General features: G+C 49.3%; 1 protein-coding gene across 4 annotated transcripts in view; it reads right to left on the bottom strand.

Annotated features, from left to right (window-relative positions):
* The window catches only part of FRMPD3 (FERM and PDZ domain containing 3), a 74831-nt gene that overhangs the window by 23431 nt on the left and 34185 nt on the right, over positions 1-17215 (bottom strand). For all 4 annotated transcript variants that reach the window (XM_082716949.1, XM_082716950.1, XM_082716948.1 and 1 more), the window contains 7 exons: positions 14968-15075; positions 12121-12252; positions 10359-10478; positions 5626-5762; positions 5171-5297; positions 2984-3073; positions 950-1129 (listed from right to left, as the gene is read on the bottom strand). In XM_082716949.1, the coding sequence (XP_082573075.1) occupies positions 950-1129; positions 2984-3073; positions 5171-5297; positions 5626-5762; positions 10359-10478; positions 12121-12252; positions 14968-15072 (891 nt within the window). In that variant the 5' untranslated portion in view covers positions 15073-15075. The remainder of the gene's footprint in view (positions 1-949; positions 1130-2983; positions 3074-5170; positions 5298-5625; positions 5763-10358; positions 10479-12120; positions 12253-14967; positions 15076-17215) is intronic.

Below are 17215 nucleotides of genomic sequence, written 5' to 3' on the forward strand. Positions count from 1 at the left end.
TCCAGGTAGGTTCCTAAACCAACGTGAATGCTGGGAATCACAGGTGGAAAAACTAACATATTAAAGCTTTCTGAGTTTCACAAAGACAAAAATAAATAAGTTGGTCTTTGAGAAACAGCAAATAGTGCATCTCTTAATTTGCTAACAACATCACCCCCCTGGGAAATCCTTTCGGAAAGGAAAATTGCATCTACTCTAACAACTTCGGCCAGCAGGCAAGCAAGGCTGCCCCCACCCCCACACTGGTGACTTGGGGGTTCAACAGGAGAGCCACGGAGTGGGTGGCTGACCATGGCTGCCAGACTCTACACAGGTAATAGGTGCTTGCCAGTCTGAAGGAGCGGATCTGTGGGGAAGGTTCTAAGATTCTGGAAGCACTAGACTCTGGGAGGTCAGATGTGGGCTAGGCTCAGCCTGTTACGGGTCTCCCCAGGCCTCCGCATATTCACGCACCCCCTACTCCATGATTCCAAGTGTGTATGCCTACGGGAGGGCTCCCCAGCTGGAGTGCGCATATCCCTCCAGCCTCTGGGGTGGCCAGACAGGGCCTGGGGAGGCCATAGTTTCTGGGGCTGGACCATTTATCCCATCATTCCGCATGAATGTCATTTTCTGTGTGTGCTGTGACATAAGAAAGATAGGGAAGCCATGGCCTGGGGGTAGCTCCAAGTCCAATTGCCAATGCCCTCTGCTGAAGACCCCTTGTGGGTTGCTCTGACATTTCCTAGCCTTCCCTAGCACTGGCTGACCATACTATGTGGCCAAGACAGCATGTCCCACACGGCTGAGAAAGGAAAGAAAGATGAACCCAAAGGGGCCCAGGCTCTGAACCACTTAAGAATCACTGACTCTCACTGGGAAGGCTCAAACTCTCTTTCTCAAGTTTACTCCTCTCTCTGTTCCTAAGGCCTGTCCCTGGAGAGGAGCAGCTCCTCAAAGCTGGGCTTACCTTGGCATCCATGATGCTGGTCTCCACCCGGGCCACGCCCTGGTTCTCCCGGAACAGCTGGATCTTACTGATCTTGCTGAACTCGGACAGCACAGTGGTGAGGTTGGTTTTGAGGTCAATAACATGGCTGATGCCATGACGGGGTCCCACCAGGAGAGTGGTGGCCGACTGCTTCTCATCCTGCGGACCGAGTGTGGTGGGCAGCAGTCACAGAGAGAAGGGAAGAGGAGGTGGGAGGAAACAGAAAACTGGCATTGAATCGGTTCTGTTGGGAGGTCTGGAAACATCTGGAGCTTAGGGGCCAGCGCAGGGGGACAACTATGAGGGGTAAATGGTCTTGGAACGCTCCTATTCCCAGGGCAAGCCCCGGGTCACTGGATGCTTTAGCCTCAGCAGCAGGCTGAGTGAGGTGGTCCATGATAGGGCTGGCTCTAGCAAAATCGGGATATAGGGGAGGTTTGTGTTTTAAAGTTTTGCAGTGTCCTTTTCACCACCAAGCCCCAGAGGCTTTCCATTTGCTGCTGTGGGCCACTCAGTACCCCAACCCAGTGTTCTGCCCAAGCAAGTGGCATCCTGTGTCTAGTCTTCACTTCCTTGCCCAAGAGCCACCTAAGCTTGCACTCAGCCTCAGGTGTTGGGAGTCGACTGGGGGCTTAAGAGCAGGGTCGGGGAGCCCCTCCCTGTGAAGACATCTGTTCTTTGGCAAAACAGCAGTCTTCTTCTTAAAAAGAAAATTATTTTATTTTTTGAAGGATTTTATTTATGAATGTATTTGTTGGGGGCGGGGGGACACAAGCAGGGGGAGCAGGAGAAGCAGGCTTCCCACTGAGCAAGGAGCCCAAAGCCGGACTTGATCCCAGGTCCCTGAGATCATAACCCGAGCTGAAGGCACAGGTCTGCTTAACTGACTAAGCCACACTAGCATCCCAGCAAAACAGCAGTCTTAACCCTATATGAATATCAGCAGTGGCAGGAGGGTAGACAGGGGTGGAGGGAGGGGAGTAGGCTTTCAGGGATCTGCAAGTACCCGTATGTAAATTTGTCCCTCTGCACCTGAGCACTATCAAGCCTGAGCCCTCTGCTGGCCCATTTTCTGGCATTAGCATCACCCCAAGGAACCTCTTTGGGTCTGCTATAGACACTTTGATAAGCGGCTTTCCATCAGTGTGACCCTCGAGCATGACAGCATGTTCCCTGGAGCATGACAAGCACCTGCATCCAGCAAGCAAGGTGATCTGAATTCCCTTCCACCATGGCTCACTAGGGTGGACTAGCCTGGGGCACAGATTTAGGGGGACCTCCCTGTGTGCCACCAGGGAGGGGTGTTACTACAGTGGGGACCCTGGGCAGGTAGGGGGAAGTATGCAGACTCAGAAAGCCTGAAGTTGGCAGAGGAGGGGATGGGGGTGCTGCAGGGGTAGGGGGAAAGGCAATGAGGCTGAGCAGGGGTTGACAAACTCTGGCCTGGGGCCAAATCCAGTCCAACTCCAGCGTTTACACGGCCCACACTCTGAGAATGATTTTTACATTTTTAAATGGTTGGAAAAAATTCAAAAGAACCATATTTTCTGACATGTGAAAATCCCATGAAATTCAAATTTCAGTGTCCATAAATAAAGAGATACTGGAATACAGCCATGCTCATTTGTGTCTGCATCATCTATGGCTGTTTTCATGCTATAATGGCAGCTACATAGTTGTGACAGAGCCCCGCATGGCCTGCAAAGCCTAAAATATGCACCACCTAGCTCTTTCTGCAACAAGTTTGCTGAGCCCTGAAATCGAGGAAAGGGGACGCAGAACGGTCATGGAGGGATACTGAAAACAAATATGGCCTCCAACTTGACCATTTTACCAGAGGCAGGACTGGAGCACCATGGGGAGGGAGAGGGAGAAAGAGGAGGAAGAGAAAGGTCTTTAGAAGTGTTTGCTGACAGAGAATGCCACCCTCAAGCTCTAGTGGAGTCCCTCCTGCCCCCCACCCAAACCCAGATGCACGCAAGAGACTCCCTCCCCACCACGGCCCTCACTGACCAGGCCCACAGTGTTGAATAAAACGCCTGTGAAGGTCGGAAGTTCGTTCAGAATTCGAAGATACTGGAGCTTTGCCTGAATCGCAGAGCCCTGTGGAAATAACCCATGCAGGCATGTGAGAAGCCTGAGTTGCACAGGAAAAGCAAACCTGTGTTCTCAGGAAGGAGCATCAACATCTTAGGACGGGTGCTAGTCAGATGCGTCAGCAAGCCATGCTGGGTGTGTGAGTAGATCCTCAGGAAAACTGCGGGAAGGTTCCAGTTTGGACAACTCCTGCCTCCAGCCATCCTATCTCCCTTTCTAAACCCTCCTCTGACCTCCTGATCCTCCTACCTTAAAAACCCAGCTTACTCATTTTGTTCTCAGGATCATTTCAACACCTCTCCCTAGCTCAGACATCCCACATCTCCCACATCGTCTGCACCTCTGTCCTGAGATCCCCTCCTGCCGCCTTGGTATCAGCCATGCCCAGCCGGGGTCCCAATCAATGCCTTTAATCCTGAGCACCCCTAAGCCTTAAGCCTGCTCTTCCTCTGCCATTCCCTCATAGAAAAGTCTCTCGAAATGGTACCACTTCCCCTCGGCCTTTGAGCCAGAAACCTGTATCACACTGGGCTACCCTCACATTCTCTCACCTGACGGCCACCAGCCATGATCTCACCTTGACTGGATCTCCTAACTTCCTCTCTGACCTATCCATACTCCTTTCCCTCAACCCCTCTGCACTGTTCTAAGGGCAGAGCCTAAAACAGCAGTTCGAGCCTGTCAGTCACCCGCTTAAATCCTTCTGTGGCTCCCCGATGCCCACAGGATGTCCTGTCCCGATGTCCATGGCACACGACGTGCTCCAGAAACTGACTCCTGCCAGCTTCTCTGGCTTTCTCTCAGATCCCCTCTCTTGAGGCATGTGCCTTGCACTCTCTGTACTTGCTTATGCCGAATTATTTGCATTTATTTCCATGCACAATGTTCTCTTATACCCCCACAGCCTTGTACAGATGGATCTGCCTGCCTGGGAAAGTCTTCCTCCTCCTCCCACCTCCCCCTCATCTATACAAACCCCTATCTGTCTGTCAAGACCCAGATCTGGCATCAAACGCACCAATTCCTGGCCTTTCCTATCTCCCTAAGGCTGGGCTGGGTGTTCCTCCTCCTCCGTGTTTCCAGAGCCCCCACGCCTGTTGCATGGTGTTGTGACTGACTGTCGCTCTGTGTTGTGACTGTCGTGTTTCCCCACTAGCCTGTGCCTGACTTAAGCTTGGGGAGCAGGCAGGCCTTTTTCATCCCTGCCTCTTCAGCCCAAGCACTAGGGGTGGGGGTGTCTTCAAAAAAATGTGTTTGCTGAGGAGATGGTCAGGGAGCGCTGATGTTCTCCCTCTGGGAGGAAAACAATTTGATTAAATATGCACAGCAAGGTAGGCCTGGCTTAAGTCTCTGAGGAAATTTGCATCTTAAAAGAGAAGCTTGTGGGTAATACAGGGAATCCGAAGGGTACTATATTGGTGGGGGGGGCCACTGTGTCCTTTGTCTGCGTCTGTATGTTGATTATGGTGCCTTTAACCACCCCTCCTGCCTCTTGGGCAGGAAGCAACCAGAAGACTGAGAAGGGCTTGAGACCTTCAGGGCTGGAGGGTGGGGACTGGGAGTCCCTCAGAGGGTACAGGGTACTGCAGTGACGTGAACTCTCGACTGGCTGCCCAGTGACCCATTCTCCAGGTCAGGCCGTGTCCCACCCGGCTGAGCTTTCATCTCCCAGAATTCCCTATTCCCCGCCTGACAGATTAGAAAACTAATGAAGAACAGAGAAGTCCTTTCTGTGGAAAACACGCCTCCCCAGAGTCCAGCGCTGTCCACACACAGCAAGTGCTCAATTGGCACAGAGGAAATGGGTGGAATGATCTGAGAACTGCCTCCTCCTGCATCTTGGCCCCTTTGCTTGGAGGATCCTGGGCTCCCCTGGTGATTTGGCCCTGAGCGGTCTCTGGGCGAGGCTCAGGCTTGGGGAAAAATCACTCTCCACCATCATCCCCCATATCCAGCCAAGCTGGATGTGTACCTGAGTCAAAAACTGTGGGGGGGGGGCGGGGGGGGGTTCTCCCAGAAGACCAGACCTGCTGGGAAACCACACAGGAGAGTCCCATGGCCGCTAGCGCCCGAGCAGGGCACCCAATGGATGACACTGGGTACCTTGGTGCCGCTGGAAGGATGTGTTTGGTGGGCCTTCAGCTGCTGAGAGAGAGACTTCCGGAGGTTCTTCTCCTTGATGCCCTGTAGGAGGGAGGGGGGAAGAAAGGGCTCCAGGCCCCATTCCTTCCTAAAAGCAGAAAGAAGAAAAGCAAGAAATGAATGAGGGTGACAAAGTGGGGCAGAGAAAAGAAGGTGGTGAGGCAGAAATTAAATCTGAGAGGCAGAGGGATGCCGTCTGTAAGAAAAAGAGAGGGATGGGGCAAGAGAATTCCACTGGTCATGATTCCCTGGTAGAAGCTGGAGCTCAACGGCATCGCGGTCTAGGGGTGGGGAACCAGAATTCTCACTCCCACCCCAGGCCCTACATTCCTGGAAAGCCGAGCACAGCTCAACCATTGCGTTTTCTCCCTTTACAGCTATTTGCCCCCTTCCCAAAGGGCCCTGGCACAACTCACTCCACATTCTTGAGCGAGATCTTCTGACTAGGTCGAGTAGCTGAGACTGTGATATAGATGTGGAGGGCAGTGAGGCCCAAAAGCATCTCCGGCTTGGGGTCCATTCCAAAGCGTTCGCGGATAACATCGTTCCGACTCTGCAGGAGAGGGCAGTCCAAACCTGTCAGTTAAAAAAGGTGTTCCCTCCCCACAACCCCCTTCCAGCCTCCCTGCCCCATCTACTCTTCTGTATCCCAGAAAAGAACTGTGGTGTCAAGTAAGACATTCTAGTAAAAGGGGAGAGGAAGTTTCTCCCCTTGGGGGAGAGGCAACAGAAGAATCTTAGGTCTTGGGGACTCTATATTGCTTCAGATAGGCTTCACAGGGATAGATGCACACAATGGCAAGGCCCAAATGGGCAGAATATCTAGGTCATTGCAAAAGTGAGACACGACACCACTCTCTTTCTTTTGTCCTGTACCAAGAGGCCTAAACTCACTCCCCAGCCATACAGGGATCCTCTACTAGCTCAGATGGGAATTGAGAGAGATAATGGGAGGAGCTCTCCATAGCGCTCTGATCCCAAAGCCCAGAGTGAGAGATGGATTGCAGGGATGGGGCAGATATTCTGATCCTTGGGGTCCGAAGGTCAAAAGCAGCAATGAGTCAATCCTCTCTGTTATCCTAAAGGGGGTCCCCTGGAACTACTGGCTAAAGTTATGACAGCCCCCAAACCCTAAGGGTCAGAGTCCCAGCTCTTGATGATTCAGCCTCGGTTAGACCAGTTGCCCATTTGGTTGAGGTGAAACCAGGATGAGCTGAGGGACTAGGGAGCCACAGTAGTATCACTGCAGCACAGGAGAGAGTGGAAAATGAATGTTTCATCAGTGATCATCTACGTAGAAAATCCAATGGAATCCACCAAATGCTTACTAAAACGTTAGCAAGGCTGCAAGACATAAGAGCAACACACAAAAACCAACTGCATTTCTACATGCTTGGAACAAACGGTTGGAAATTCAAATTAAAAGTCAAAACGGTTTATAATAGCATCAAAAATATAAAATATTTAGGGAAAAATCTGTCAAAAGGATTGGAAGACCTGTACACTGTAAACTAGAACATCCTGATGAAAAAAATTAGAGAAGATCTAAATAAACGTAAAAATATACCAAGTTCATGGGTCAGAAGACCTGGTATTAGTATGATGTCAATTCTCCCCAAACTGATCTATAGATTCAACCCAACCCTAATCATAAGCATAGCAGATTTTTGGTAGAAATTGACAAGCTAATTCTAAAATTCAATACAAAGGACCTAGAATAGCCAAAACAACTTTGAAAAAGAACAAAGTTAGAGGATAATTGCTACCTGATTTTAAGACTTACAAAGCTACAGCAATCAAGAGTGTGATGTTGGCATAAAAAATAGACCAGTAGATCAATAAAGAGTTCAGAAATAGACCCACACCTTTATAAACTGATTTTTGACAAAGGTGCAAAGACAAGACAGTGGGGAAAGGATGGTCTTTTCAACAAATGGTGCAGGCACAGCTGGATATCCATAATACAGGAGAGAGAGAGAGAGAGAGAAATTTAGTCGATACCTTATACCGCATAAAAAAATTATGTCAAAATGGATCACAGACCTAAATCCAAGATCTAAAATGCTAAAACTTCTAGGAAAAAAAAGAGAAATTTCCTGTGACCTTGAGTTACGCAAGGATTTCTTCGATATGGCATCACAAGCATGATCTGCAAAAGCATTATCCATCAAAGAACACACTGAGAAATTTGACTTCATCAAATTGGTCCGTGGAAGACACTGTTCAAAGACTGGAAAAAGAAACCACAGACTGGGAGAGGAAACTGCAAATAACATATCCAACAAGAAACTTGTATCCAGGAAGGAAGTCTCATAACTCAGTAACAAGAAGACAAAAAACCCCAATAAAAAAGTAGGCAAAGGATTTGAAAAGGCACTTCACAAAAAAAGATGTATGATGGCAAACAAACACATGAAAAGATGTTTAACATCATTAGTTGGTGGAAAATACAAGTGAGATACCACTGAGATACCACTGAACACTACTAAAATGACGAAAAAAAATTACTAATAATACCAAGTACTGATGAGGGTGTAGAGAAACTGGAACTCTCATACACAGCTGGTGGGAATGTAAAATGGTACTGCCACGTTGGAGCACAGTATTGGAGTTTCTTTTTTAAAAAGGAAAGAAAAAGAGATCTCCTGTATGATCAAATCGTTCCATTCTTCGGTATTGAACCAAGAGAAAAGAGAGCACATGTCATACAAAGACTTGTGCATGAATGTTCATAGAAGCTTTGTTCTAGTAGCCCAAACCTGGAAACAACCCAAATGTCCATCAGCAGAGGAATGGATAAAAACATTCTGGTACATTCACACCATGGAATGCTACTCAACAATAAACAGTAATGGAGTAATGAAATACATAACAAGGGCAGATCTCAAAATCATTAGGCCGGGTGAAAGAAGTCAGACCAAAATAAATGTACATACCGTATGGTTTCATTTATATAAAAACTCAAGAAAATGTGAGCTCATCTATAGTGACAGAAAGCAGCTCATTTGTTGCTTGGGGGTTAGGGGTGGGGAGGGGATGACACAGAAGCCTGATATGCTTTATATCTTGATCGTGGTGATGGTTTCATGGGTATAAACTTGTGTCAAAATCTATCAAATGGTTGCTTTTTGGTTTTTATTTTATTTATTTATTTGACACAGAGATAGATCACAAGTAGGCAGAGAGGCAGGCAGAGAGAGGGGGGAAAGCAGACTCCCCGCTGAGCAGGGAGCCCAATGTGGGGCTCGATCCCAGGACCCTGAGATCATGACCTGAGCTGAAGGCAGATGCTTAACCCACTGAGCCACCCAGGCTCCCAAATGGCTGTTTTAAATATGTGCAGTTTATATGTCAGTTAGACCTCAATAAAGCTGTTCTATATAAAAAAAGAAGAAATTATAGGTGACGTTCATATCATCACGAAGAGGAGGGACAGAATAGACATGGTCTTGACTTACAAATTCCAAAACAATCGAACCAAGATGATCCCTGGAAGCTTGGATGAAGAGATTTAGGGTCAACGAAATGAGAGAGCTAAACTTAAAAAATTCAGAGAGGAGCCACAACTCATTGCAGCCAGAGTATTGGTGGAGGAGTCCAGGGCTGTTTTGAGAAATGTTCCTCACGTTTGGGATTGTTAGAAGAGACAACCGTGATATTTGACATCATCAGAGATGAGTCTGGAGTTATTTTTCTCTTCTTATCAAGTACTCTGTACGTTCTATGAGCACCTAGAACTCAACACATCCCCAAGTGATCCGATCTATTCCCCAAACCCATTCCAGAAACAGCCTGTATTCCTTAACTTGCAGAATGAGACCACCTCTCTCAGACACGTATTGAGTCAAAGCCCATTGGTTCCACCTTTTCATTATCTCTTGAATCCTCTCCCCCACCCCCATATCCAAAACTGCCCCGGTTCTGGCCTCCCTCAGCACCTATGTAATCCTTCAAAGTTGCTTATCTGCCCAGACCTGCTCTCCTTTCCACATTTCTATACCCCTGCTCTGCAGCAGAATTTCCTTACCCCTGGCTACCCACCAAGAATCACCTGAGGAACATCAGCGTTTGGAGCGTGTTCCCACGGACTTTGATTGATTTGGTCTTGGGTGGAGGAGAATGGTTTTTCCCCCCCAAATCTTCTCAGATAATTCTAAGTGCAGTTAGGGGTAAGACCCAATGCCTTAGAGCAGTGGTTCCCGAACACCACTGGACATGATAATCCCTCGGAGGGCTTGTTAAAACGCAGGCCTAAATCATTTTGTGCAAGTTATGACCTGCCAGCTCCTTCCCCACCTGCTTCTGGTCTCTCCCAGTTCATTTCTTTTTTCTTTTTTTTTCCTCCCATTTCATTTCTTATTGCTCCTCACCTCCTGTTTTGCACTCCAGGCATGAGAAATTGCCCACAGTTCTCTCAACATCCTGTGCTGGTTCCTGCCACCAAACGTTGGCAGATGCCTGTCCCTTTGCCTAGAATGCACACCTTCCACTCCCTGTCCACACAAGGCCAATGTCCACGTATCCTTTGAGGCTAAGAGCATACATGCATCACTTCCTCTGTGAGGCCTCCCCTGGCCTCCTCCCAAGAAGAGTTGGCAAACTGCTTCTGGCTGCTCCTGGTGACATCGTACTCTGCCGTCATCATAGGACCACCACGCTATTTTATTATTCACTTGTGCATATGTCTGTCCATGAGATTTAGCAGGCTCGGTCGATTCTTTGTTTATCTTGATGGCCAGCCCCTAGCACAGGGCGTGCTCTGGAGGGAGCGCTCAGCAAATGTTTCTGAATGAGCTGATTTGGGCATCATCTCCTCACGGGAGGGAGGCATTGGGGATAGGGCCCCCCTGCTACTCAAATGGGCTTGGTAAACCTTGGGACACTGTGATGCTGACAGAGTGACATGGGTTACCTGCTCCCCCAAACCGAGGAGCTCTGTCCAAACATCTAGGCGGGACTTGAGCCACAGCCAGCTCTGGTCACTGAGCTGAACAAGGTGGCTGTGGCCCACAGTGGTAGCAGCAAAGGAGAGAGCCTTCACCTGGAGGTTGGAGTAGCTTACATAGAGACTTCAGAGTGATGGCAGAACAGCCTGACTGCTTGTTTGTCCATGGGTCTGTCTGTCTGTGTATCCCCAATCAGACTCTACCTGGATGTACAGGTACTCGAAAGCAGCAGGATCTCGACGCAGCAGTTCCACGGGGTCTTTGGGAAAGAAGCTTATTCGGAAGAGGCATTTCATTCCTTGGTAGTGTGTCCGCTGTACCACCTGAATCCCAGGGATGAGAGGGGTGAGGAAAAGAGATCTGGGAATCTGTGGCCTATGGCTGTAGTGGTAAGAGCCACACACACCTTGAGGTGTATCCTCAAGGCTGGGCTTGAGGCTGAGTGAGGTGGCCGCTTGCCATTGCTTCCTACCCGATCCAGCCCAATTATTCTTTGAGGAAATGTCTTGCCTACCCCTCTGGTCCAAAGAGACTAGAAATTTTTTTTAAAGACCTTTAAAAAAAAGATTATTTATTTGAGAGAGAGCGAGAGAGCGAGAGAGAGAGCGCATGCAGAAGCAGGGGCAGTTGGAGGGAGAGAGAGAAGCAGACTCCCTACAGAGCAGGGAGCCCGATGCAGGGCTCGATACCGGGACCCCAGGATCATGACCTGAGCCTAAGGCAGACTCTTGCCAGACTAAGCCATCCCAAACTGACTAGGATTTTTGAATCACTTAACCAGGACATGGCTTTTGTCAACAATGGGGTCTAAGGCCCAAGACACAAGATGGGAAGAGGGGGCTCCTGTTAACTCTGCTGACACCGAGCCTCTCTACAAGGTGAAGGTGTTAGCCCCACAGCGAGAAAAGAGTCGGAGAAGTTAAGTGGCTGATGAAAAGCAAGTCAAGCTTTAAAACCCCATCTGGAGGTATAGGTGATGCAAGTTGGCCATGTATGTATGTATAAGTAACTGCTGAAGCCGCCATAGGTCATGACGAATCATGATACGATTCCTTCTACTCTTGCAGAGGTTTGAGGTGTGTGTTTTTTTTTCAATAAAAAAGTTTAAAATCCCATCTAGAAAAAGAGACCAATTGGATTCAGAAGGCCTCTTGAGGGGCCAGGGTGGTGTGTAGGCCTCCCTTCCAAGCTAACAATCTTCCTGCTATAGGTGGGAACCCATGAGGCTTTGGACGGCATTTGGGTGAGAGCTAACCTTGAAGAATTTTCTTTCCTAAAATCCCTGTGTGTGTGTGTGTATGTCTGATTTGGGGTTTTGCTGCATGTCCATTTAGGCATTTCTACCCAATGGCCCCTCTCCAGTTTCCTCCTTCCCTCTCTGGGAATCCTGGTTGGCCCCCCTGGTTCCTCCTGGTGCCTCCCCATTAGTGAAGTACCAGCCAGCATTTCAGGTCTCCCCAGACTCTTTCTCCTACTCTACCTTGAAAGTTGATGTGGGTGACATGCTGCCCATCCCCCACTTAGCCCATTCTCCGCCCACACCTGTCCAGCCTCAGTGGTCTCAGTAGACCCCACTTGTTGACCTTTTAATATTACAGCCTTCAACGGAAGGCCAAGTTTCCCCTCGGAGGCAGAGAAGTCTAGCAGGCAGGGCCTCCAGGAGACAGCAGGCTTGACACCACTCTCCATCCCAGTATTCTGGGAGCCAAGCCGTGACTCACCACCCCACACTTTCCCCACTAGAGACCGAGACTAACAATCTTCATGCCCTTCTCAGGTCACGAGGAGCACTGCCAAAAGCCTGCTGGATGTGGTTAGTATAGAACTTAACTGAGAACTGTTCATTTCTGGGGGCTGGCTGGCTGAGGAAATCATTATGAATTTTCCAGAAAGAGGATGCCCGGAGTCCTCTTCTCTAGTAGAGGCCACAGACAGCTCCCAAGCCAGGCCGAAGGAGTTACTTACATAAGCCAGGGGCTGCTTGTCCTGGAGAAGCAGGAACTTGTGGTTCTGTTCCGGCCCAGCATACTCAAGGACCAGAGCGAAGTGCTCAATGTACCTCAGGGAAAGACGGTCCTGTAATGTTACCATCACATCCTGTGGAAGAGAAGAGAGCCTTGAGAGGGGGATACATTCCAGTTCTACACCACTCTTGGCACCAAACATGGGAGAGGGGGACCACACACCAAGAGAGATGGTCCTGGGCAGGAGGCGGAGCCCAGGAACAGTGACCAGACGGAGACATGGGCCTTTAGGGTGGCCCAGGCCTCCTCCAGGCTGAGGAGAGTAACCCATGAGTACTTGGGCTCTGGGGAACAGCAAAGGTGCAGGGTGGTAGACGGAGAGGTTTCTGAACTTGGCCTGGCCAGACATTTGGCAAAAGGTGGTCATGGCTCTCCCTCCCTCCTTGCAGTCAACAAAATGTTTCTGGAGTGCCTACAAAGTGCACCACTGAATAAGGAAGGCACGATGCTGGTTCTTCCCCCACCTTGCATAAGTCAGGACGTTCACTCTAGCTTGTCCATCAACCCTTTCCTCAGGAGCGTACAAGAGCAAGAGCCCCAATTACGTGATTAAAAAGTAGACTATTTCTGGATTCATAATCTAAATCGAATGACTTGAGTCACTGGCAAAATGTTCATTTTTGATTGTAGCTGGCTTTTGGAGATGATCAATTTAGCAACTTGAAAAATATGTCCATGCAGAGAAACCACATCACGTGTCTTGTGTACAGTCATAAATCTGACTACATCGAGGCTCTGTCTGCTCCGCTGCCCTACTTTTAATATTAGGATGTCTGCAAACATGTCCTTGGGGGCTGCCCAGATGTCAGTTTTGAGACTTCTGTCATCTATTTGCTGTGACTGCAGCACACACACTGTGTGTGTGTGTGTGTGTGTTTGGGTGTGTGTTCATGGAGTCAGCACAACTCAGCCCCCAGAGGCCGGAGAACAGCCGGCACGGGAATGTGCAGCTCCCTTACAGCCAGAGTTGCCAAACAAGCCCCTCCGTGAACATTCAAGGACGCCAAGCCATTCAGATGTGAAACTGGAAACTGGTGGGTACTTGAGAGTGTCTCTTTGTAGCATTCAAGTAGTTACAGAGGCGCGAGTGTGGCTGGAGCTCTGGCGGGGACAAATGAGGTTTTCTTTGCTGTTTAGCTGCCCTGGAATTGCGAATGCCCAAGCTGCTGATTGCCAAGCTGGTGTGACAAGTGGAACAGCCCCCGTCCTAGGCTGTTGATTCAATACCCAGGTACCTCTCTCTGGGACAAGTGGCTCGGCAGCTTGTCTGAGTTCCAAGGAATGGCAGCCGCACCTTTCCTGAGGTCAGGATGAGATCACAAGCCAGGGGACACTGCTGTCCTGAAAGGCTGGGGGTACCCGGAGGCAACAATGTTGTTGTGTCATTGGGTTGTTGTGAGGTCGGGGGATGCTCGGAGAAGTCTCTGAGGGGAACGAGAGGAGCAAATGCTCTGGTGTGGAGACAGAGCTTCAGAGGACATGCTGATGAAGAGAAATAGCCACATCTGGAGGAGGTGGCACTTGGACACCCTTGGGTGGCCTAGCTGGGTTTTGATGTCCCTTTCAGAGGCTGAGACCTCCAATAGGCCAGAGACCATCCCAAGACACCCTAAGGAATATGTTTTGGTCCTAGGCCCCTTGGGGGACCCACCCTGGCCTAAGCCTTCCGAAGAGACTCTCAGTTTCATCGACACGGGGTAGGTCTAGTGTTCTATAACTTGGGTGCTACTGGTACTCTGGGCAGGACAGTTCTTTGTCATTCAGGGACTGTCTCACTCCCTGCAAGATGCTCAGCATCTCTGACCTGGAGAGACTCAATGTCAGTAGCACCCCAAACCATGGGATGACCCCAAATTTCTAAATGCAGTCCGGGAGGGGCTGAGAACCCTGGCTGAGAACCGCCGGCGAGGCCGACCCTGAACACCTGATAATTCCTCTTAGACAATTTTCCTGGCCCAGGGATTTCATTCTTTATAAGGTTGTCTTGGCCCCAGCCTGGGGACCTCAGGACGCCTTTGAGCCAAGTGGGTTTTCTGGGCAGATAGATGCCATCTCATTGGCTGCATGGAAATTCATTCCGAGGATGGCATTCTCTTTCTGGAGGGGGTCCAGAAGAAGTAGGAGTGGTGATTTCTGTCCCAGATCCGAGTTGAACCTGGGGGTTACTCATTTCCTTGTCCCTCCTCCTCAGGACGAAGGGAATCACTGCAGCTTTTGGACAGCTGGCTGAGCTCTTCAGAGTCACAGCTCAGTAACTACTTTTCTTGAGAAAGGAATAGCCAAAGGGACTGTTGCTGGACGTTTCAAATCTTGGTTCAATGCTTAAGATCCGATGGTTATTTAAAAAGCAAAGCATGGCTAGGCTAATCTCCCAAGAGATTGTGTTTGTTGATTTCTGTGTGTAAATGTACATAGGTGTTATCGTAGCAATATAAATCACTTTTGCTTTATAAATGTTTTAATGATCTTCACGCCCCTTAGCTCCTGAGAGCCTTGAAGGACCCGGTATAACATGGACACAGAGCAGTGCACAAGTAGGTGCACACGTGCACATGCACACACACACCAGACATGTGTAGCTGGGCACTCAGATTCTCGCCTCCCCCCACACACCTTCATCCAAGGGCTATGTGTTCTCGCAGCCTGGGGCTCACAGAGGCAGAAGCACCAAGGCCACCTTGTTCCCCAGCAGCAACTCTCCACAGACCCAGAGACACCCAGGAATGAGCAGCCGTGTGTGCCCCAGAGAGGGCAAAGTCTGACCCGAGAGAAGGGAGACTGTATGTACCTTAACAGTCGTCCGGCCATCAAAAGTGAATGATTTGATCTGCCCATTTTCTAAGAAGACCTTCAGGACATTGGGGATGAGGAGAAGAGCTTCTTTCTTCATCATTTTCTGTGAATAGGCAGGGAAAGGTCAAGGAGAGGGGCTCATTTCGAAGGCAGAGGAAAGCCAGAGGAGGGGTATAGGAAGGAAGAGAAGGGGGTGATTGAAGGAGACAGGGAGCCAAAGGTATGGAAGGACAAGGAGACAGAGGAAAGAACAGATCAGTGATCATGCTACCTGCAGACCAGAACCAAATGCTCTACGAAGACATTGGGCCATATCGAAAGTTCACCTTTCATTTGGTATCATGGCGCACCCCCATTCTACTGTGGCTCAGCCTTCCACAACTAGGGGTGATGCTTGGCCCACAGAGACCACCGTACCCTAAACAGCAGATGGAAGGCCTCCTTAGGACCCACCCACTCACTGGCTCTTATATGCTGACACTCCCCTTTCCACCAGGCCCTTTGCAGGCTGAGATCATGTCCACCTCCGTGCCTTTGCTCTGCCAACCCCCATAGTCTCCTAGGTCCTTTCGAACCTGGCCCCTGCCTACTTCTCCAGAGTCCTGTCTTGCCAGTCCAGGTACCCAACCTGCCCTTTCAGCCTGTATATTTCTGACAACTGATCGTTCAGGGACCGTGTCACTCCCTGCAGGACACTGCGCATCTCTGACCCTGAGACGCTCAATGCCAATAGCATGCCAAATCATCGGCATGTCCCACAACACCTTCCGACATTTCCCAAAGTTGAGACGGGGCAATGTCGACCCTGATTGAGGACCACTGGCAAAGCCCATGTTTGAACACCTGGTAACTTCTCAGCAAAAGTTTTCTCAGCCTCAGCCCAATGTCCCTTGACTTATAGAGTGGTCAAGTTCTCCATAAATATGTGTTAAATAAAGACTGTTCTCTCTGCCTTCCTCTTTCCCTCTGTGGCCAACTCCTACTCATCTTTCAAAACCCAGCTTAAATACCAATTCTGTAAAGTCTTGTCCAAACTCATCAGGCACTTGGACCTGGTGTTCCCATGTGTTCTCAGGGTAATATCACACACACCTCTTTCAGTGCTCTTAGCATATTTTTGAAGAATGTCTGTCTTTCACAAATGGTGAACTCAGCACTATTTAATCTTTGTAGTTCTGACACTGAGCAGAGTTCCTGGCACATAGTTGGTGCACAATACATGGGTGTTGAATATATGAGCAGTAGATATGTAACGTGTGCTTACTTAAATGATTAGAATCACCAGGAGAGTCCGATTGTTTTCCTGGGCCATCACCAGTTCTAGAGGAACCAAAAAGCTTTCTAAGATGGCCAGAAATTCTTAATTCAGTGGGCATTCACTGAGCCTCTTGTATATACCTCACACTATGCTAAGTAACTTCCATGAGATCCGGGCAAAAAGAGAGGATTGGATTTGGTCTTATAATCTTGTTGTAGAGACTGGGCACGGCCACGTGAATCCATTAGAAAGCAAGTATAAACCCAAACCAAACCAACAGGTGTAAGATGGGTAAGATTTCCTAGGTGAGGTGAATTAGATTTTGATCTAATGGTGGGAGTGGACTGTTAGAGAGACCAGAAGAACATCAGTCTACATCTGGGGACTCTCACAGACATGAAGAAATGAACAAGCAAGTCCTCCCTGGTTGGGATTCAGTTGGGGGCGGTGGAGAGTCAGGAGTGGGTATAATGTTGGGAAGACGTGGCTCCCTGGTTCTCGGCCTGATCCTGAGATGCCTTTTTCCCACCAGGCCCAGGCTGATGACACCCAGTGGTGGCACGTTTTATTTAGCACACTGGGTTGGACTCAGTTAATTACTTAATTGATTTTGCTTAAAAATAGAGTTGGCAAGGAACGCCCACTGGATTTATTTGTGCTCTGGCTGCTAAAGCCCCGGAACACCGAGGCAGAGGGAGGATGGGACAGTCTTGGAGTCACCTGGGCTTGGACTCCCCTAGGTCCTGAGCAACAGTGAGGCTGCTCGGGTCCACACTGGTTGCATAGGGATGGGGGTTGTGACATCAGGTCACTTCCGGAGCACAGCTAGAGTGGGAAGACAGATGTCTGTCTGTTTCTGTCTTAGTCAAGGGCCTTACACTGCACGTGGTGGCCTGTCCAGGAGTGACAGAAGGACCCTTGGGTGGGTCCCAGCCACTCTGGGGCACTTGCTTTGAGGTTTGTCTGGGGTCGGGCCTTGATCTTG

Source organism: Mustela nivalis (assembly GCF_964662115.1).
Source record: "Mustela nivalis genome assembly, chromosome: X".
Classification (NCBI taxonomy): domain Eukaryota; kingdom Metazoa; phylum Chordata; class Mammalia; order Carnivora; family Mustelidae; genus Mustela; species Mustela nivalis.